The 23,633-nt window shown below is 38.4% G+C and overlaps 1 protein-coding gene across 5 annotated transcripts in view; it reads right to left on the bottom strand.

Moving 5' to 3' along the window:
* The window catches only part of LOC131671062 (endophilin-A), a 1,254,901-nt gene that overhangs the window by 582,816 nt on the left and 648,452 nt on the right, over positions 1–23,633 (bottom strand). For all 5 annotated transcript variants that reach the window (XM_058947219.1, XM_058947193.1, XM_058947229.1 and 2 more), the window contains one exon: positions 16,210–16,276. In XM_058947219.1, coding sequence (XP_058803202.1) covers positions 16,210–16,276 — 67 coding nt within the window. The remainder of the gene's footprint in view (positions 1–16,209; positions 16,277–23,633) is intronic.

Genomic DNA, 23,633 nt, shown 5'->3' with positions numbered 1-23,633 from the left:
CGGACTACAAAACAGAAAAATTATGTACGTATTTGGGCGAACCCGCTTGATGTCGTCTCAGGATAGTTGGAGGGAGAGCTACGCGGCCTCGACCGTTCTTCCCCCTCTCCCTTCAACATCCTTAGCCGACCTCAAGTGAGGTTCGCCCAAGATACGTAAAATACTTGTTACGTCTCGTGCATAAACTACGAATAGCGAATGTGCGAAACGTACCAATATAATACTAGTAGCTGGTTAGGGCTCACAAGTAATGAATAATATAAGAGATATGGATAGAAATGAATATGTTTTATTATTTTGTTGTACTTACGGTCTCTGGAGTACTTTCAGTATTGTAAGTCTCAGTATTTGGATAGGTTGAATAATGAGGTTGCACGTTTTTACTTTTAATGGATCGCGTATTTATTTAGATCAAATAATATGGTTTGACAAGTAATAATCGAATGGTTAGCCAAATTGTCGAACAGGCTTGCACGCAACTGTAACGTCGATATGTAAGGTTTATTCGTCAATTGTCGAACTGACGTGTACGGAGTAACGATAATTGCTGCTCACCTTTCAGGTGGTTCATCTTATATACATAAATTTGTGCTCAATTAATCGCTGATGTTTCTGTGTAGTTGGGTAATTTTCCTTTTGAGTTCAATGTGTGTTGTGTAATGCTGAGTACGGTCTTTGTGTTTTGCTGCCGTATCGTTTTCTGGCGGACGTGTACATAGTTTTGATTTTACGAAATTCGGGATTGCACTTTTAAAGAATGTAAATGAATAGAGATACGTCTTGAGACGTAACACCTCGGGGCATAAGATATTGCAATTAATATGTATTGATTGCAATGATTGGTTTTTGATGGAAAAGATTATTTTATTATGTGCATTTCCGAGTTTCGGAAGTTTTGGAATTTGATTACGTTGGTACGATCATTTTTCTGCAAGGTGTACAAATTAGTTGGTATATAAAGGCTGCATCACTTCGATAGTTTACAAAGTGGTCTCTGTGCTTGTGGCGAGAATATAAAATTTAACACGTATGGTTTCCCAAGAAAACGTCGTTCGATGGTTTGCGTAAGTATTTTGCTTATTTACAGTATGTATGTGTATATGTAAATGCTGTGTGTAGGTGTCTATAGTGTATATATAATTTTGGTTTTTCTTCCCTTTAGTTTGAAGACTGGAAGTATACTCGTGCCGTCAGGCGTGCCAGGAGGGAGGGTTTGCCCATGCCCGTTGCGCCGAAGCCTGGAACGAGGAACTATCGTAGGATAGAGGTAGGTGTTTTTGTTTTCCAATTTTTGCTTGATTGTTGATTTTATTTTGTTTTCTTGTTGTTAGTTTCAGGATTGGACTGTTATCCGGGCTCTAAGGCAATGTGACCGGCTGACACGTACTTCCTACTACCTTGGGGAGTATGGATCAGACGAGGATACTTGGGGTCTTCGTGATATGTTTTTTTATGAATTGCGTGTGTATTGTAACGGATTTCGTAGAGTTTATATGGAAGTGTTCGACGATGATTATAAGGTTTTTATCGGGCCAAGTATATCGCATCGGTATGATTGTAACTGTATCTAGTATGTATGGCGAGCTTTTTACAATTTGTATAAAAGGGTTGTTTGTGTTTTTATAAATATAGAAATTGAATTTGAAGAAATTTTTTTTTTCATTGTCGTAGACCTATAGCGAATATTTCGCTTCCCTACCCGCTTAAAATTAGGCTACATTTGAGGAGTGTCATGTTTGTATTAGTTTAATTCTAGTGAAAACAAATGTTTGTTTGTAGTTGAAAGAGTGGTTTGATTGTTGAAGGTAAAAGGTGATCTGTTTGGTAGAGGAGGTGGCGTTATGCATCTAGGTGTTGAGATAGGTATTGTGGGGATAATCTTGATTTCTTGCAGTTCTATGTGTTTTTCTTTGTCGTTGTCTGTTCTGTTTTTGCTTGGTTTCTCGAGTTTGATGAGGAGGTGTGTAATAGAGCTGAAGATGGCTCCGAGTAGGTGGAGCGACTAGCCGTAGATTGCGTGTAGTGCGTATCCTCTAATTATTGTATCTATTATTAATTTTATTGTGTTTATTAAGATCAATGTCATAATTATAACTGAAGAGATTGATCCGCAAGTGATCATTTTGTTTATGATCATATTCCAGGTGCTGACTGCAATGTTTTTTATGGTATTTTCTGAGAAGATGCTTCCACTCGTTGTCACGTCTCCCGTTATTTCTCTTGCTATGTCATTGAGTATTGATGTTCTCTCCATAGGGAACATTATTTGTTGTTGTAGTTCGTCTAGTTCGTCTTGAGAGTATACTCCACTTGTTGCTAATGAATTTATTGATTTGAAGTTCCATCCTATTTTTGTGTTAAGTCTGAGTGTGTTTGGTGCTGTGCATGGTTGAGGTTTGGGTGTGAGTCTTACCCATTCGTCTTCGAGTTTGTAGTACGTTGCAGTTTATCTGTTCCCCTTTCTTTTTGAGGATGTGTGTTTTTGGTGTCAGGAACCATGTTTCGTTTCCAGAGGTTACTGGGAGTTCGTTGTAACATTCTTCTAATTTAATTATTTTTACTGTCTTTGTTTTGTTATTACATTTTACTATGTTCTTTTATTTTACTGTTATATTACTGTACATTTTACTGTTCTTACATTTTATTAAGTGTACTGCTTCTCCTGCAACTCTTGCGATGTATCCTGGTTTTTTCATGATGTCGTATGCAAATTCGTCAGGGGAGAGGGTGGCAATGGATAGGGCATTTTGTATTACCTTTCTTTCAACTTCGCATCTTTCTGTTATTAAATTCAAGTATAGTTTGTTCAATTGACTCCTTAAATGTTTTTCTACGTATACAAATTTTGAATTGACATATGTAAATAGGTCTAGGTTTCTTGTGCTTACTAAGTCATTTTCTAGTTGGTATGCGTTTATGTAATTGTCTTTTTCTACGATGAATAGTTTCGGGTGTTCCGTTCTTACAAGTTCTCTGTTGCAGCGTTGTATTTTGTTTCTGGCGCTTAGAGCAAATGTTATTTCACTATGATTTAATGCGTAGATTATTTCGTGATCGTAGTCACTAGAATATTTCGTTGCTATGCCTTTAAATAGTATATCGAATTCATTTTTGAAGCATTCTTCTCCTGGTTAAATATCCCAGAAGGTATAGCCTGCTTCCATGTCTATACATGTTTTGTCAGAGAACTTGCATACGGTCCCTGTGTTTAGTCTTAATTTATCGTTATCTAAGTTTACTTTAGCTCTACTTTGTATTAATGTTATTTTGATAAAGCCATGAACAAATACCTTATTCCATGATCCGAAGCTATCAGCGTAGGCTGCTCCATAGCAGGAGTTTCCTTCTGCGCTACCCGCGAAATCGATACTTTTTGAAGTAGTTGCGTTTATTTTTAGATTAACAATTTTATGAATATTGTCATATACGAAAGTTCCCGTTTCATGGATAAATTTACATTGTTCATGACTTATTTCGTAAATGTATTCCTGTTCTCCAGTTGGTGTGGGTATTAAGTGCCCGAATATTCCACATGTGGAGACAGTTCTATGTATTTCTATTTTACATTGTAGTACGGAAATTTCGCGGAATTCCGCGGTTTGTATTAATTCTATATATACATTTGATTTATTTACGGGAGTGTTGTGAAAGTCGCATTCTCCCGTGTCTACTAAGGAGTACGTCGTGATGTTTGGCGTTGTTGTCCCGCAGTCGTATCCAATGATGGCTGATGTTGTTTTGATAATTGTAATTATTATCCAGAATTGTTGATACATATTGAAATGGTCCTAGAACATAAATTATTGTTAGATTTTTTCTTGTGCATAATTAATTTATTTGCATGGACTGTATTTGCTTTTCCACCTTTATTTATGATAACATTATTTTAGTCTGTAACCTTTAAGATTTCAAATGGTCCCAGGTTTTGGTTCTTTTCAAGTTTGCCTGGTTTAGGTTCTTTTATGAGCCAGACCTGGTCTCCAACTTTGAAATCTGTTGGGTTTATGAAGCGATCGTAATACTTTTTTGATCTTTCTTTAGTAGTTATTAGGTTTTTTCTTGCAAAATTTGCAATATCTTTCATATTTGTGATTAACTGTGACAGGTAATTATTGAAAGTGGGTAATTGTTCTGAAGCTTTTAAAGCTTCGCTTGAAGGTAATCGTGGTGGATAAGCAAAAATTAGTTCATGTGGTGTGAATCTGTGGGCGCTGTGTACGCTTGTGTTATAATGGAATTGTGCTAGTTCTAGTAATTCGTCCCATTCAATTTTTTTGGTTGAAAAATTTTTTAAATATTCGCACAATGGGTGATGGGCTCTTTCTAATGAACCGTTTGATTGTGGCGAAGAGGCTGTTGTTTCTATTTTCGTGAATTTAAATCTGCGCGCTATGCATTTCAAGAGTTTGCTTGTAAAGTTTGCCCCTCTGTCTGTGAGCACGATTTTTGGTGAACTGAAAACGCATATAAATTTTTTTATGAACGCGTCTGCGATTGATTCGGCAGTTTGATCGGGTAGAGGTATCACTATTAGAAATTTTGATAATAAATCTTGAATGGAGAGGATGTATTTATTTTGATTTTTGGTAATATTTAGTGGACCTACTATATCCATAGCAATTTTGTCGAAAGTTTTAAACGGTGTTTCTGTTATAACCATTGGTTGTCTTGTCTTTACTCTTTTTAATTTATTTCTTTGGCAGTCTTCACAATTTTTTATTCTTTGTTCTATGTCTGTTTTTCAATTTTCCCAAGAATACTTGAGTTTGATACGATTTAATGTTCTATTTACTCCTGCGTGTCCTCCTAAGGCGGATGAGTGATTCAGATTGAATATTCTATCTCGGTCTTTGATTTCGATATATTCTATATAGTTTAAGCAAATAACTATGTTAATTCCTGAGTTCTGAAAGGTTTTTGCGATTATTTCTTCTATTTCTTGCCAATGGATATTGTTTATCTGTAGGTCTTTTGAAAAGCTGAATCTATTTTCTTTTTGTTGTGTCATAATTTCTTTCAGGGTTCCTAGGATGTGAGTGATATTTTGTTTTATTGTTATTGCTGATTGGCCTGAGTCTATGCATAGAATGAATAATTTTTTTGAATTTATTTTTATAATTTCGATTTCATTTGTGCGAAGGTCTTTATTGATATTGATTTTCTTTGACTTTATAAATTGTTCCATTTTTTTGTCTAATATTTGTCGTGATTGGTTTACAAATATTGCAACGTTGTCGTTCCGTGATTCTATGGATTTTTTTGTGAAGACTACATGTTTCTGTTTTTCTAGATCTGTTTTGCTTGTCGTGATTTCTGGTGGGTAATATTGAATGTTTACTACTGTTTTTTCCTTTGGGATTGTTTTTTGTTTTCTTTTTTTCTTAATTGTTCTTTTTATTGTTGTATTATTATTTTATATGTCTGTTGTTTGTGTTTTTCCTGTTTCTTTAGCTTTTTGTGCTCTGGTTACGACTGTTACCATGGTATTTTCTATGGGATTTCTTGATAGTGCGTCTGCGTTTGTGTTTATCTTCCCAGGTTTGTAGATGATATCATAATCGTAATCCAGTAAGTTGAGTCTCCATTTTTGTACTCTGGAGTTATTCTCAGCAGATTTGAAAGATAGCAGTGGTTTGTGGTCACTTACTATTGTGAATTTATTTCCATATATGTAATTTCTGAATGTTTTCACGGCGAATACAATTCCTAATGCTTCGCGTTCATATGTGTGGTACTTCTTTTCTGCTGGTTTTAGCACTCGTGATGCAAATGCAATTGGTTTATCCTCGCCTATTTTGCCTTGTGAAAGTACACACCCTAATGCGAAATTTGATGCATCTGTTGTTATTATGAAGGGTTTTGTCATGTCTGGATATTGCAGTATTGGTGCAGAGCATAGAGCTTTCTTTAAGTTTTCGAATGATTTTTGTCTCTCTGTATTCCAGACAAATTCTATGTCTTTTTGTAATAGCTGTATTAATGGTTTGGCTATATCTGAAAAGTTGTCTATAAAGCGTCTGTAATAGCTAGTAAGTCCCAAGAATTCTCTAATATTTTTGACTGTTTTAGGGATAGGAAATTTCTGTATTGCTTCGATCTTCTTTGGGTCAGTTTTTACGCCTTCTTCATTTATGATATGTCCTAGAAATTCTACTTCTTTTTGAAAGAATTTGCATTTGCTGGTTTCTAATTTGAGTCCTGCTTCCCTTAGCTTTTGTGCTATGAGCTTGAATCTTGCGTTGTGTTCTTCTACTGTATTTGCCACAATGATTACGTCGTCAATGTATACATAGCAGAAGCCTTTTTCTCTTAAGTCTCCGAGTACTGTTGTTAGTACTCTTTGAAAAATTCTTGGCGAATTGATTAGTCCAAAAGGTAGCACTTTAAATTCGAAGCGTCCTAAACCAGGTATGCTGAAGGCGATTTTGTGAATGTCTGATTCTTTCATTTTTATTTGATGGAATCCAGAAACCATGTCAATAGTTGTAAAAAATTTGTTTTTTCCTATATAATCAAAGATTTCCAATATGTTAGGTATCAGGTAAGGGTCTGGTATTGTTTTAGCGTTCAATTTTCTGTAATCTATGACTTATCTCCATTTTTTTTTCCCTCTTTGGTGAGTCCTTTTTTTGGAACGACCCATACTGGTGCATTAAAGGCGCTTGTTGAAGGTCTAACTAATTTGTTTGCGATTAGTTTTTTTGTTTCGTCTAATTCCACTTGTTTCAGTGTGTAGGGCAAAGGAAATTGTTTGATATATACTGGCTTTTCGTCTGTTAAGTTGATCTCGTGTTCTTCGATATTGCACATGCCGAGTTCATCTCCTTCTAGCCAGCATATGTCTTCGAATGATATGATCAAGTTCTCTATTGCTCGTTTTTTATTGTGGGTTAAGTGATCTAGCTTTACTGTCTCAATCAGTCGGTTTCGTCTTTCTTTCGTGTCTTGAGTTTCTGGGGCTTTTTCTTGTGTGATTTCCCTTTGTATTTCTTTTTGTGTATCAATAGTTTCATTACCTGATAATTCTGCTTCTTGTATATGTATATTTTGTTTTGTATTGTTCTTTATTTTTATTTTTTGTTCTAATATCGAACAAAAGGTATAATAGTTGTCCATGATGTATTCTTCTTCTGTTCGCTCTTTTTTATTTTCGAGAGCTTCGTTTATATTTTCCACGAATTTTGCTAAATTTTCTTTATACGTTTGTTCGTCGCCTTCCTCTTGTGCTTGCTCTGTTTTTTCTTTTTCTTGCGTGTTTATTTCGTTTACTGTCGTTAATATTTTTTCTAGATCTTGATATAATGATATGTCTTCATCTTTTGATGTAGTGTCATATTTTCCTGTAATTTCTTCTGTATTGTTGGCTTCTTGGTTTGAAGTAACAATCGATTTTTCTTGTAGTGTAGTAATTGTGGGAGTTGTGTGTTTATCTTTTGTAGATTTTACGAGTATTTTTTCTCCATTGATTTCTAGGTATCCTTCATCTAGTCTCACCTTGTAGTCTAAGAAAATGTTTATTCCTAAAATTCCATCGTATGGAATAGAGAAAGTGTCCGGGGCTACATGGAAATCAAAGTATGTGTTTTGTATTGGTATCTTCGTCGATCCTAGGGTTTTGATAGACTTGTCGGTTATTCCGGAGATCAATATCTGTTCATTGCTATTTATGTCTCGTTTTGAAATACTGTTATTTTGTATGATGTTTAGTTGAGCTCCGCTATCGATCAACAATTTGAGTTTCTTGTGTGAATATGGATCATCGACTTCAATATATTGCAGTAAATTTTCCATTTTCAATACGTATGTTTTTGCTTCTATGTTGACTGTGTTTTTGATTTGTTGTGTTTTTGTATTTTTTTGTTGTGGGAGCGCTTTTTCGTTGTGTTCCCTTTCTAGGCGTTCCCTCCAGAAAGGGCCTCGAAGTTTCCCGCTCTTCCTTTATTTCTGAAGCAATTCTGTGTTGTGTGACCGGCTATTTTACATTTTTCGCAGAATTCGCCGGCTTGTTTTTGTCGTGATAGGATTATTCTGCATTCATCAATTATGTGGCCGTGTTTCTTGGAAAATTCGCATATTTTTTGTTGATTTGTTGGTGTGTTGTTCATTAATGCGCTTAGTTTTCTACACTCGTTTATATTATGTCCTGGACTTTTGCACTAGGCACAGCCTTTCCTTTGGAATCTATTATGATTTGAATTATATGATAGGTGTTGGGTTTGTTGAACTTGCTGCGATTGCGTTTTTAGGAGTGGGCAATACTTAGCTGTGTGGCCTGTCTCTTCGCAATACTGGCACTTAAATTTCTGTTTAGCTTTGAATTCTGTGAACATGATTTTTACTTGGTCACAGGTGTCTTGTTCGTAGCCTACTTCTTCACAGATAGCACATATTTTGTATAGGAACTTTTTTATTTCTCCTGCTTTACAATCTTTTACGAGGTGGCCCATATTATTGCACTTTCTGCATATTACTTCCGGGCATTGTTGCATTGTATGTCCAATCTTCTCACAATTTTCACATTTGTTTTGTTTTGAAGTTTGGTCATTCTTACAATTTATTAGGTTGTGTCCTGTTTCGTTGCATTTCCAGCATGCTTCGTAGTTACTGATGTGTGGGCATTGATCTACTTCATGTCCCATTTCTTGACAATATTGGCAGTGTATATTTTGCCTTTTGTTTAAACGACAGGCACTTATTGAATGGCTTGGTTGGCTACAGAATTTGCATATTAGATTAATTTTCTTTGGCACTCTCTTGCAACTATTCGAGAAATGATCTGTTCCTTTACAATACACGCAGGCTGCCGTGCGACAAAATAGAGATTCATGTGAAAATTCTCTGCATATTTGACATGTGAGAATTTTCGTTTCCTGAAATTCTTCTTTATTGTTCGAATATGTATAGTTTCAATTTGGTTTTGTTGTGTATTTCCTTTTTTCTATGTCGCTTTCGATGTCTATTGCCCTTGTCGACATTTCTTGTACTGTGGTTCCTGGGCCTATTTTATATCTAATTTCTGCTTTTAATCCTTTTCTATAGCTTTTAGCTGCTTCTTTGTCTAGTGTAGCTTCGAATTGTGTTCGTTCTATTGCTGTAGTGTCTTCCCATTTATTTAGTTCTTTTATTCTCAATACTAATTGTCGTAATCTGTTAGTATAGTGTACGACTGATTCATCTTCTTCTTGTGATATCTGACGAACTTTTGCATATAATGCGTGTATGCCTTCTTTAATGGGGTATAGAGTTCTGATTGCATTGATTAGGTCTGTTATATTTTCCACTTTGCTTCCTCTTATGGCTTCTTTTACTTCACCTTTAATTTTTATTTTTAATAGTTTTGTAAGATTTCTCTCATCGATGTCGTCTATAACATCCTTTACTTCTTTTAACATGGAGATGTATTCCATAGGTGATATGTTTTTGCCATCGAACTCTGCGACGAACGCTGCTACATCTTTCAATTGTAATTTCATTGGTTTTTCCTGGTTATCCATATTTGTAGGTATTTTATTAATTGATGACGTAGGATTTTCTCTAATGATTTTTGTTTTTTGCTTTGTGGTAGACGGGTCTTCGATGAGTGTGTCAATGTTTACTAATGCTAGAAAATCACTTTTCTGTGGGTTTTCTTTCTGTAGATTATTTTCAAAATTTTTCGAAATTATGATTTCTTGTTTATCTTCTTCAGCAAGTGTTTTTCCTTCTTCTTGACTTTGTAGTTCGAGATTTAAAAATATATCTTTTGAAGTTCCTAAGATCAGGCTTTGTTCGTTGTAAATTCCTCCAAAGTCTGAGTATCGTTGATTTTTATTAAGGTCTATTGTAGTATTTGCTGTTGAAAAGTTGTTTTCTTGTAAAACTGAATCTTGTTCTTCTGTTTGAGTTGCTGGTGAATCTTCGGTTCTTGAAATTTCTGCTTGTGTTTTCTTGGTTTTCTTTGTAGGTGAGTATTGTATCTTGCTGCTCCTTCTGAATGCGCTTTTTTCTAACTCTTTATGTAGGAGGCTTTTTAATTGGGGATTGCCGCGTGTTTGGGATCGCGTAAGCTTCGAGTCGTTTGAAATTACTCTGCTAGTTGGGATAAATTTTTTACTCATTTGGGCATTTTATTCGAGAGAGGAAAAGGAAAAGTAAATGTATTGAATTTAGATTGTATTGAATAATTATAAGAAAGTTCAAAAGGAAATAATGTGAACTAAAAATCGATAGTTAAAATTTGTTCGTTTGTTGGAAGGGAGTCGCATAAAAAGATTTGTATGTTGTTCGATTAATATTATTGTAGCATTCGTATAAGTATAATTATATAAGCATGTATATATATGTATACAAGTAACAGATTCGTATATGAGTAAGTAGGGAATTGGTGTTTTGACCAACTTTTTCTCTACTCTTTCCTTATATCGACTCAAGTTCAAAAATTTTTGCTGAGTTTTAGATTCTACCAGGTTATTTAGTCGCGGCGCGCGATGGTCAAGTTACTATGCCAAAGCACGGTTCGCGCTTATGAAGTGACACAATTTATGAATTTGATATTATGCGTTTTCAGTTTCAAAGAAATTGGTTGAAATGCAATTTATTGTAAAGAGAAAAGAAAAAAAAATTTCTTTCAAAATTAGAAATTATTAATTTGTTATTAATTGATGCTTTGAAGATTGTATTAAAAAGTTTGAATTGATAAAATAAAATGATTTGTCTAATTTTGTACCGGAACCATTTGTTACGTCTCGTGCATAAACTACGAATAGCGAATGTGCGAAACGTACCAATATAATACTAGTAGCTGGTTAGGGCTCACAAGTAATGAATAATATAAGAGATATGGATAGAAATGAATGTTTTATTATTTTGTTGTACTTACGGTCTCTGGAGTACTTTCAGTATTGTAAGTCTCAGTATTTGGATAGGTTGAATAATGAGGTTGCCCGTTTTTACTTTTAATGGATCGCGTATTTATTTAGATCAAATAATATGGTTTGACAAATAATAATCGAATGGTTAGCCAAATTGTCGAACAGGCTTGCACGCAACTGTAACGTCGATATGTAAGGTTTATTCGTCAATTGTCGAACTGACGTGTACGGAGTAACGATAATTGCTGCTCACCTTTCAGGTGGTTCATCTTATATACATAAATTTGTGCTCAATTAATCGCTGATGTTTCTGTGTAGTTGGGTAATTTTCCTTTTGAGTTCAATGTGTGTTGTGTAATGCTGAGTACGGTCTTTGTGTTTTGCTGCCGTATCGTTTTCTGGCGGACGTGTACATAGTTTTGATTTTACGAAATTCGGGATTGCACTTTTAAAGAATGTAAATGAATAGAGATACGTCTTGAGACGTAATATATTATTATAATGTTGCCCGTTTCGATCTTTTTTCAAATTGTAATATTTTTTACTTGTTAGCTAAAATGAATTGGGTAGTCCTTAGGTCTCTCAATACTCAGATTCATTTTTATTACTTAAAAATCACAATAATGACATAAAATTATGCTATATAATATTCTAGTTGATTGATTAACGTGTGACGGGAGCAGGCTACGACGTTTTGTCGTGCGCTGCTCCCTCCTCTTCCTCTGCTCTCGGCTGGCCTAGCAATCGACGTTGGGTGCATTCTAGAGTGGCCTGATGCGGATTGTTTTCTTTCGGTGACCAATAATGATCAGCGAGTCTAGAATGGGGTCAGCGAAGGCAACAACAAGAGAAAAAAGGAGAGAACGAAGAAAAAGAGAGAGAGAAAAAATGAGATAAGGGACAAGTGTTGGTATTAGGTAATGGTTCGCGGCAGGTGTGCGACCGAATAGCAGTGTCGCGTGCCGCCGCGAAATTAGGTCAAGAGGGGATGGGTCAAGAGTGAAGAGAAGGAAGAGTTTAACAATAGTCAGAAAGGAAGACTCAAAGAGTGGAGTGAGGTACAGACAGTCGAACATTCAAGGAAAGGTAGTCGGAGAGCTATGGTTAAGGAGTTGAGTAAGAAGCAAGGAGCAGGAGTGAGTCAGTCAGCGGAGAACGTCAACGGCCAAGCGAGTGCGAGGAGCGAGTACAGTGGAGGTCGCCAGAGGAGAGCTGAATACAAGGAGCAAGAAGCCGAGGAGGAAGATGCTCAACAGTAAATGACAACGCGCCTGTGAGGAAGATGGCCCACCACTTCCCGCTTATCGAGTAGCCGCAGCAGTGCTCTTTAGAATTTTTTCTCTTTCTCTCTCTATCTCAAACGTGGCGATCGCCCTCGCCCGTAGCGGGTGCCGCAATATTTAAACATTCACCCGCCAACTATTGCGACGGTCCTTTTTGCCTGTATTGGCGTCATTGCTCCGGCGATATCACGCCAGGCAACGAGCTGACTGATTTTCGGGCTTCTTTGTACAGCAGGTTAAGTTATTGTGTAGAATATAGGATAAGATTTTGAATTTATGAGTTCTACACCGCTTTATTTTTCCTTTCTCTTACTCGAATCCTCTCTCAGTTGCTTAGAGCATCATTACCTTTCTTCTCCACCCTAAACAATTGGTAACGAGCTGTATTGTCTCATTACAAACGTACTATGTCTGTCCCAAAAGTATTCGACCTACGTTCATGTCTTCGTGCGGAGAGACTCAGGTGACCTCTGGAGGGTACAAACGTCACCAGCAACTTCTAACGTTCTCGTCAGTAACTCGAGATACCGATGAAACGCCTTAGTTCCCGCGCATCGTGTATTTGTTTACAACGACTTTTTTGCGTTCGTTGCAATTCGTTTATTACTAAAAATGACCAAATGAACCGAACAGCGAATTTACATAAAATTTTTCTTTAATCTAGGTAAAAGTTTGGTTATAATTCTGAAACGAAACAACAATCTTTGCAGTGGAAACTTCCACCCGAGCCTCGGTCGAAAAAAGCCCGTCAAAGTCAAAGTAACATCAAGTCAATGTTGATTATTTTTCTCGATTATAAAGCCGCTGCGTACCACGAATATACTCCGACAGGCCAGAAAATCAATAAAGAGTACTCTGTTGAAGTTTTGAAAAGTTTGTGTGAAGCAATTAGGAGAAAAAGACCGCAACTTTAGGAAACCGGTAACTGGTTTCTTCATCACGATAATTCTCCAGCGCATGTATCTAACCTTATGCAGCAGTATTTATTGAAATATAGTGTTGCGCAGCATAGCTCCTTGTGACTTATGGCTATATCCTTGATTGAAAATGACGCTTAAGGAACATCGATTCGACGATAAAGAGATGGTTGAGACTAATGCAACGGATGCACTAAAGGCAATTCCGAAGTCTGACTTTCAAGAGTCTTTAATAAGTGAAAATATCGATATGAGTGTCTTATTCAATCAAATGAAGACTACGTTGAAAGATGTGACCCCCAAATAACAAAGATTAAATCAAGCGCCGAGAAATAGAGGTAGGTCGGATATTTTTAGGACAGACCTTGTACTATCTATTAATGTAAATTAATCTTTAGATACTTTTTTTTGTATGATTCATACGTATTAATGGTATATATGTATGTACATATGTATATGTGTAGTATCGTTGTTCGTCGTTAATATTCACCGTTAAATACTTTGTTAAAAATCTGCTTCGAGTTTTCATTTGAAACCTGTGACACTAATGATAAAAATTTAACGCGTTTTGGGGAAACGTAATTCCCACAAGCCATGCAAGGGTCCATGTCCAAGCGCCGTATCACAAATTATTTAAAAAGGAGAAAGGTACGGGAGGTTCCTTCGCTCCTCTGAACGGTGACGATGGGCCTCGTCACTAAATTGTCGTTTTGAGCTTCGGATTGAGAGGAAAGGAATGACGGGCGTACACAATAATTACTCCCAATAACCGTTAACAATATTTATTCCTCTACGCTTAACAATAAAAGAGCGACGAATCGAGTTCACGCGTCGTCCTCGACGGCCGTGTGCCTGCGCTCGTGCAGACAATCGCACGAGGGCACGGTACAATAATTTGAGAGGATTACAAAGTATGGATTCGTTCTGTTCGTTAATTTCGCCGTGCTCGCAGAAGATTGCGAGCACTTCACCGACGCGTCGCGCACTCGCAAATAGTGGTGAAGGCTGCTGGCAGGAATCGCTGCTAGTGCTGCTGGTAGGAACTGCTGCTGGTACTGCTGGCAGGAAATGCTGCTAATTCTGTTGTTGTCAGGAAATACTGCAGGAACTGTTGGCAGGTCTATGGCAGGCTTGGATGGATTCTACGATGCTTCAAGGGTCGTTGGAAATCCTCTCCGTGCTGTACTCTGCTCGTCGTCCTCTGATTTCTTTATCTTGACCTGACTGTTTTGCTTTCTCTCACGTGCGCACGCTCGGCTGTCAAATCGATCAATCTATTCCAAGATCTCGGCTCGAACTCCTCCCCTAACCGTTTGCGCGCCGGCTCTAGCAACGCCGGCGGCTTCGTTCTCGCGAGCGGATCGCCGCGGGTCACTCGCGCTCGCTTACTTTCTACTCGCGATGCGTCAATCTCTCTCTCTTCTTCTTGTCGCAGCCCCTCTCGTTCCCAATTGGCTCCTAATGACGATGTCCTGCTCAGGTATTGGCCCTGAAATAAAGCGGTATGCGAGCATTGGTATCGGTTCGTAACTTTCAATTGCTCGCCAGAGCAACAGCGAAGGAGCGAGGCTGCGAGAGAGAGAGAGAGCAAGCCAGACAGGGCCGGCTATTCTAGCCAGGGTCCCGTCACAAACCGAACAAAAAGAAAAACTAAATATTCATGTTTTTTATTTGAATATTCACAATTTATAAAAAGGTAAAACTGCAACTTTCAACTCGTTTACTCAATATTGTTGTCTTTGCAACTTAAAACACTACCATGTTTGAATAACAAGATGTAATGTGACGCCATTGCTTGTGAGTATTGCTGTTTGCCAGAATTCGTCAAGCAATGGATCTCTGTCCAAACTTTTACAAAGGGTATTATGGCATTTGAAAATGACTGTTTTGATGTTTCGGATAAGCTCAAGTCATTTACTGGTGTTTTAATAACGCTACCCTGACGTCATCGACAAATCGGAACAGACCTTCAACTGCTGTATGCCTGATCTGTTTTGGGACTGTTGGACTAAATGGCAGATGTCTTCAGTTGTCACTCAAATGCTTTTTCAGTGGGAGACTCTAAAGTGGAGATAATCTACCAGGGATATAAATTTGAAGTCGAATACCTTCTGCAGTTCAGTTCCTTGTCAGCAGCTCTGCGAATTACGTCACTGCATGCATTAGAGAATCAAAGAATTCTCGTAACTATCGTACTAATTTCGAAATAAAAATGGGCGTTATAGCTATTTTCATCACGGAAGCAATTAAGACCAAAGAAGGTAAGGAGAGAGAAATGAAAAGAAGAGACTGAAAAATACGTAGAATTGACAGGCTGAGAAATACAGCATCCGAAAGAGGATCTTTCGGACAGGCTCTACTAAATTAATACTGAAAAGGAATCTCGGTTAGTATTAGGTATTGTAAGGAGGATTTTTTGTTACGTCTGTACACTCATACAATCATAAAGTGAAAGGATTATTTAATTAGTACACCAGGCTGGAGATTAGACGATAGCGTGCGCTGGCATTCAGGCTAAGTCTAGATAATTTGGACAATTTTATCAATAATTATATTCTATACTCTGTAAAAGATTTTCAACTTAGAATCACCATTTAAAATAAAAACGACATACATACATATACAAATATACCTACTCATATAAATTCGTAAAGAATCTAAAAAGAAGAATACTTATTAATGCTTCAAAGAAAATAAATAATTATAAAACATGGCTAATACTCGCGCTAGCGAAAGCATGTGTGTGCGTGCGTCTTCGTACTATCACTGTTCTCTGTCAAGTTAGTGACGAAGTATCGAGATGCTGCGTTAAATGTATATTACTATGAAAACTTGAAGAAAGTAAAAATTTAATATTATCAATTGCTCAATAAAGTAATCAATTAGTAATAACATTATTCTACAATAAAAAAATTTCATAACTTACAAATTCTGAATTGGATTTTTACAAAACTTGTATCAATAATCAAAAAAATTCAATGAAATATTATATGAGTATATAATTCTTTCACTGACAATAATAAGAGATAAATTATTTATAATATTTTTCTTGTCATCAATGATGCTGTAAACAAAATGTATGACGTAGAGAATTAAGTCTTCATGCATATTAGAGTTACATATTTTTTAATACTATTATGATAATTTGGTTTATCTTACCTTTAGCTTGCCTTCGACGTTTGCAATCAAAATCTAATCTACGCCCTTGTAATTTCTTTCGATGATGCTAAGAAACAAATATTAAATCACATAAGCTTTATATATATTAAAATATTATATGCTAATGTAATACATAAACCAAATCATAATATTTATATAAGTTCTTTTCTTTAGATGTAGATTCAAATTGCTACATATAGTTAATGTATTAGATCGTGTAGTTTTCAATTATACTTCAATAGAGAATATTTATCAATTATTACTGACGATGATTTATTGGTGAATTTTTATTAATCCAACATATCTAATATTATGTAGATGGTAATTATAAAATGAAACACACGTAGGAGTATTTCAAATATTATAATCTAAAAGAAGTTTCATTATTATACAATAAATTATCCATCGACATATTATGACAATGTTCAACTTCTATATTTAAATGTGAAAATATCCATAAAATATTGTGGTATAGCATATTATGGTTGCAATAGGTATTAATATTATAAATATACAAGATAGTATTTTAAGACCTTACAAATTAAGCGCTACCAATGAGTGTTTACTAATTGAGTATTGAAAAGACACATTGTACAGGGTGTCCCATTTAAAGGAACGACCCCAAAATTTTCTACGGTTGGCATTCTACAAAAAAATTGTTCAGACAGAAGTTATTTGGGACAATAAGGGACACCTTTCCCGGAAATCGGATTTGACCTTGAGATTTATTTTCAAGGTCATTCGAAGTTCAAAGTCATTTTTTGAATAGGAACCTATAATTTTTATCCCGGATTCGGAAAGAGCGAGAAATTCTACGTTCAAATAAGGTATTATGTGTGGAGTGCGGTTACCCCCCCCCGCGTAAAATCATGTAGGGGTCAAATTTATTATTTTCTTCATCTATGCACAGGAATGATCGGGCAAGGGTAAGATTAATTGTAACAACCCAAAAACTCAAATAACCCAATAAACCAACCCCAATAACCAAATAACCAAGTTCGTGGTCGATGTCTCTCTCTTCGTTCAATGATTCCGATTCTCATGTGGTTTGTGTACTGAAGCCTCCCTGGGTAATTTTGACGGTCAAGGCCGATATCGTGCTGTAGCAAGATATTACCGTCTACATATTGGGTTGGGGGGGGGGGGGGGGGGCAAGATATTACCAGCAAGATGTTGGGTTATTACAATTAATCTTACACTTGCCCGATCACCCCAGTGCATAGATGAAGAAAATAATAAATTTGACCCTTACATAACCTTACGGGGGTTAACCGCACCCATTTTCAATGGCTTAATTATTGTATTTATTTAATATTTATAATGGCTTAATGTTACTCTTAATAACCACAATTTAATCCATATTTGTCCTAAATACTTTAGAAGATTAATGAAAAAAATTATTCTGAAATCTTTTAGATAATGTTTAGCGGTTAATGAAAAATTACTTCGAAGTTTCTTAGATGATATTAGCTTATCTATTTCAACGAAGTTATGGTTATCTTAATATCGTTCGATTAGGTGTTACGTAATGTGCACACGATTGTTACGTAAATTTGAGATGTTAATTTGAATTTCAGTAAGAATATTAACCCATAGTGTTTGAGAAAATGATACAAAAACATAATAAGATCAAGTCGATGGTTGAAAACTTGGCTAGTTTATTTCAATTATAAGAAGGTAAAACGGATCACTAAACTGCATTCTTATTACAGACAAGATATATTATTAAACTGCCCCGTCTTAATTAATTATATAATTGTATAAAAGGATAAAATTATATTATTAATTGTATAAAAGGAAGGAAAAATCAATTAATGTTTTAATTATATTAAAAAACATTATTGGATTTGAAAAAAGTTCTTTTAGCTACACACATTTTGACTTTCCCATTTACGGATTTACGTTTGATTTTATACAGTATGTCTTACATAAAGTAGGGGGTATTTTTTTAAAAATGTTGTAGCAACTTTAAAAATAAAGTAACAATGCTAAATTCTATTTAATGATCTTCCCTTCTGTAGGTAAATTTAGATTTAAGATAAGGATTGATATATTTTATTTGAAAAAATTATTTTTTGAATCAAACGTCGGAGTCTATAAGAGATCATCGCAATTGATAATCGAATCAATTACAAATCGATTTATCTGTCGTAGAGTTGATTTCTGATTGGTTTTTCAATAAAGTAATTTGAAATAGTTTGAAAAGCGCATAAATAGATAGATAGATGAATAACGCATAAGAAAGATAGAATACTAAGATTTATGCGTTTGGTTGTTTCGTTTGTAAACAGACCAACTGGCGGTAGCTTGCGCATGGTTATCGAAAAACATCCGGGTACCGGTTTTCTGTACGGCAATAGTTTTCCCTCATTTTAGTTCGCGACCACGATCATTAGGACGAAGTCCATGTAGGGATCGGTAACCTGCACGACCTCACATGCATGCATGTATTGCCAGAACATGAGAGAGAGAGAGAGAGAGAGAGAGAGAATGCACTGAACACCAACCTCTAACCGTTGATAACTGTTGATGTTCTCTGCTGCGCCAACTACTGTTGCTGCTGAAAGTGCTGGTTTCTACTAGTTGATGCTGCTACTCTTGTTACCGTGGTCACTTTGCAGCTGACAATTGCTGCAGCCTTTCTTTCAGCTGCAGGTCGCTTTGTCCCCTCTGATCTAAAATTGTTTAAGTTACTAAAAACAAAATCAACCAAAATATACTCCACATACCAAGCGTGTGTATAATAAAACAAAAATTTCGTTAAGTCATGCGCCAAAACGAAACCGAAAATACTACAAAAACATATCAGCGACGCTCACTCTTCACCGATTCAATCAAAACTGATTGTGTGTTCAATAATTTTCGAGGCGCGCACTGGTAACTATCATCTCTCTCTCTCTCTCTCTCTCTCTCTCTCTCTCTCTCTCTCTCTCTCTCTCTCTCTCTTTGCGCGATATAATGAAGGCGAAGCGTGGCATGCCCCGTGCTTGCATTACGACTGAGGACCTAGACAAGGACCTTCTCGGGCCGGAGTTGTCTGCCAAGGTGCCACGGAGGAAATTATTTATTAATGAACTCCTGCCCCAAGCTCAATTCAAATCATTCCTAACCCTGAAGCCGGTAGCAAAGGGGCTTGGCTTCAGGTATGTGTGGCACAGTGGTGGGAGATTTCTGGTCCGACGAAGGACAGGAGAGAGGGCGTACGCGTTCGAGACGGCAGCGGATCTGCAGGCGATTAGGTCGGCGTGGGAGTCGACTGGCGGATCGCGGTCGTCAGCGGAGTTGAGCACCGACTCGGGGGGCGCTACGCCATCGGGAGGAGAGAGCATGCGGCGGATCAGGGAGGGCACTGATGCCAACTCGCAATTGGCATGACTCGGGACGGCGAGCACCAAAGATGTTGCATGTCGCGGTGGTTTCCTCAGGGCTGGGTTTCTCAACATTAACTCGCTTAGAGCGCGTGTTGAGAGGCTTCGTCTGTTCCTGGCTGGGGATGCCATCCATCATGTTTTTGGGGTTGCTGAGATCTGGCTGGGACTTGTGGTTGATGATCACATCATACGGGTTCCGGGGTACTCGGTGATAAGAAGCGATCGCAACATTAATGGGGGCAGTGTTGCCCTCTTCATACGCGAGGAATTTAAAATTACAAGGCTGGCTTCATCTGCCACTCAAGGGCCTGGGAAACCGGGAATACCAGAGTACCTGTTTTGCAGTATTGAGACGGGCAATTCTCCTCCGGTGCTTATCGGCGTCATCTATCGCCCGCCTAAGGTGCCTCTGCAGCAGGGCTCGGATCTTTTTGAGGTGTTGAGGGATCTCTGTGGTGATTTCAGTCATAAGATCATCATGGGTGATCTCAATGCCGATATGAGTTCGGGCTCGGATGATGCTCTCTCCATCTCGCGTTTGGGTGGGGAGTTGTCGCTGAGTTTGGTTCGTCATGGCCCGACTCATCACGTGGGTGATTCCCACACATGGATTGATGTCATGCTGACCGACGCATGCAACACGATCATGGACCAGAAGAACGAATTGCTCCCCGAATTCGGTAAGCACGCGGTTATAGAGGTCACGATTGACATCCGTGTGCCTTCTCCTTCGGCGGGTAGCTTTACCTATCGCAGCTTTCGTGGCATTCACCCGGATTTGCTTTTAGACTTCTTGACACGCTGCGATTGGGCATCTGTTGGCGCTGCTGAGTCGGATTTGGAGGGAGCGCTGGAATGCCTCAACCATAATTTAACTGAGGCCATAAATAAATTTGCACCTGAGAAGACAATATGCCTTAGGAAAAAGTATGCTCCTTGGTTTGGTCCAGAGCTGAGGAGGCTTGTCGACAGACGTGATGCCTCGTGAAGACGCTATAAGCGTACTGGGCGGGCGGATGTCTTAGAGGAGTCTCTTAGGCTTAGTAGGGAGGTCGAGGTTCGTTTGGAACAGGAGCGCGTTAATTTCCTTCAAAATCATCTGTCTAGCGCTCTTGATGAAGGTAAAAATATTTGGAAGGAAATGCGGAACCTCGGCCTCTTGCCAGGGGCGGGTGGGGATGGCCTTCATGGATATACCTTGGACGAGCTGAATGACCACTTCGCTGGGGTTTCGGCCTCGCCGCTTGAGGATATAGATAGTGGGATGATTGGAGTTGATGTCGCGGATGAGCGAGGCTTTACCTTCAAACCTGTTGGCATTAATGACGTCATCCTAGCTGTCTCCCATTTTACATCACAAGCGAGCGGCGTGGACGGGATTCCCCGTGGGGTGGTGGTGAAGGCTCTTCCAGTCATAGGTGAGCACCTGAGGTCAATATTTAATTCCTCATTTGCTAAGGGGGAGTTCCCGGGAGCCTGGAAGCGGGCACAGCTGATTGCCCTGAGGAAAAACAACACCCCTTCCTCGGCCTCGGACTTTCGTCCGATAGCTTTGCTTTGCTTTCTTTCAAAGGTTCTCGAGAAGCTTGCCCATGACCAGATCATGGAGTATCTGAATAGAGAAAATCTTTTTGATCCCCTCCAGGCCGGCTTTAGGCGGGGCCACAGTACTCAGACAGCGTTATTAAAGTTGACGGATGACATCCGAATGGGAGTTGACAAAAGGATGGTGATGCTCTTGCTGTTATTCGATTTCAGCAAGGCGTTCGACACTATATCACCCTCAAGACTTTTGCGCAAGCTCCGTGCTCTTGGTTTCTCTGGTTCTGCTCTCCAATGGCTGAGGTTCTACCTCGGTGGCCGTTCGCAAAGGGTTACTGCTGGGGGTGGGGGCTCGGAGTGGCGGGAGACGAATCTGGGGGTTCCACAGGGCTCCGTGCTGGGACCGCTCTTGTTCTGCCTATATGTCGGCGATCTGAAAGATGTGCTCCGTGGACATGAGGTTTCATACCTCTTCTATGCGGATGACTTGCAGATTTATCTGCATATACATAAAAATGAATTGACGAAGGGCATCCGAATGCTGACGGAGGCTGCGAGATTGGTGGCGAACTGGGCCCGGGATTCGGATCTGCGCCTGAACGCGGGCAAGACCAAAGCTATCATATTTGGAACTAACAAACATGTCAATGACATTTACGCTGAGGTCTTGCCTGGAGTTGAGGTGCAAGAGGGAGTATTTGTTCCCTTTAGTAATGAAGTGACCAGTGTCGGGGTCGTTCTCGATAGCAAGCTGTCGTGGAGATCGCACATTGACCGGGTCGCGGCGAAGGTTTGGAGAGCTCTGTACGGTCTGCGTTTTGTTAGGCCGTGTACTACGGAGCTGCTCCGGCGCAGACTGGTGGAGTCGATGGTCCAGCCTCACCTGGACTACTGCACCGTGGTGTGTCTGGGGGCCTCGGCGGAGCAGAGGGAGCGGCTGCAGAGACTGAGCAACGCGTGCGTAAGATACATCTATGGTATCCCGCGTGATGTCTCGGTCTCTCCATATAGGTCGCGGTTGGGTTGGCTTCGCGTGGACGTGCGCAGGGAATATTTTATGTCCCTGCTAATGTACAGGTGCTTGACCATGCGTGAGCCTGGCTACCTGGCTGAGCTCTTCATAGGGCACAAGTCAAGGTATCCGGGTAGGGCGGGGCAGGCTGAGCTTAGAGTTGCTAAGGTTAGAACGGAGACGGCTCGCAGGTCTTTCCAGGTGATGGGTGCCCATCTCTGGAACACTCTTCCATCTGACCTGCGGCACGCGCCGTCGCTTAGCAGCTTTAAGAGGGGGGCGCGCGGATACTTTGCGTCATTGAGGACATAGGGTGGTACCACTGGAGTATTTTTATTTCTATTAGTTTACTGTATAAATGTTTGTACAGTTATTTATTTACGTGTTTGTAGTGAATTATATTTATTTATTTTTTTTTTGTGCTGTTTTGTGTCTGTATGACGAAAACTAGCCTAAACTTTTGACTGCATTACTAGTTTTAAGATAAGCAAGCTTGACTGTAGTGATAAGAATTATTGTTTCCTCTGGAATATTGAACTGTGAACTAGTCAAATCCTAGTCTATCTATTTTAACGTAATAACTACAATCATAATTTTATTTATTGACTGAGGAACTACAATTGTAATCGAACTGTGATGAAATGTGATGCCGGTACGGCATAATGTAAACTTACTGAAAGCTGTGACAATTACTGTATATATTTATATATTATTGTATTTTATGTTTTGCCATCACGGTAAATAAATTCTTATCTATCTATATATCTATCTATCTATCTCTCTCTCTCTCTCTCTCTCTCTCTCTCTCTCTCTCTCTCTCTCTCTCTCTCTCTCTCTCTCTCTTTGCGTTTGTTACGCTCGCTGATCGTCATTTCAACTTCGCCAATCCGCTCACTCACCACACGTGAAACAAAAAACATGCATAACAGTGTAAACAAATGCACTTCCAGTCTTAAGGCTGTGAATGAAAGAATTGGGAGAACCACGAAGAGTCGGCGAACAGCGACTCTGTTAATAAATATTTTATTACTTGTGATGATGAGCCTGACATTTTGTCTTATGAAGTGAAAAAATTCAATGTTTCTCAGTCATATTAATAAATTTTAGCAGTACATCAAGATTTGTACAAAAGTAATAAGCATATAATTTCGAATCGTGTGGAATTTCATTGCGAATATATCAATTCAGAAAAATTAACAAATCTATGTTTATATCAAAAATAACTTCCTTAACACTACAATATTTGTATTTTTAAAAAAATTATATTAAAAAAAGTTAATGTTACGTGACGCTTCATTGTATTATTTTTTTTATTTTTGTCAAATAATATTTCGGACCCGAGACTTCCGTTCGGACATAGTATAATCAGCAGTATTCGTGTGCGCGACTCGGTGGGAACGTGCGGCAGAGGCTGATTCACGCTGCGCCAGCATGCTGCGATGGCATGCTTCGGTCAGCGTGCTTAGCTAGGTAAGACGATCCGATACGAGAAGCGTAAA

Source organism: Phymastichus coffea, unplaced genomic scaffold (genome assembly GCF_024137745.1).
Source record: "Phymastichus coffea isolate CEN01 unplaced genomic scaffold, Cenicafe_Pcof_1.1 PCOF00009, whole genome shotgun sequence".
NCBI lineage: Eukaryota > Metazoa > Arthropoda > Insecta > Hymenoptera > Eulophidae > Phymastichus > Phymastichus coffea.
This window is presented reverse-complemented; position numbering and strand designations above follow the sequence as displayed.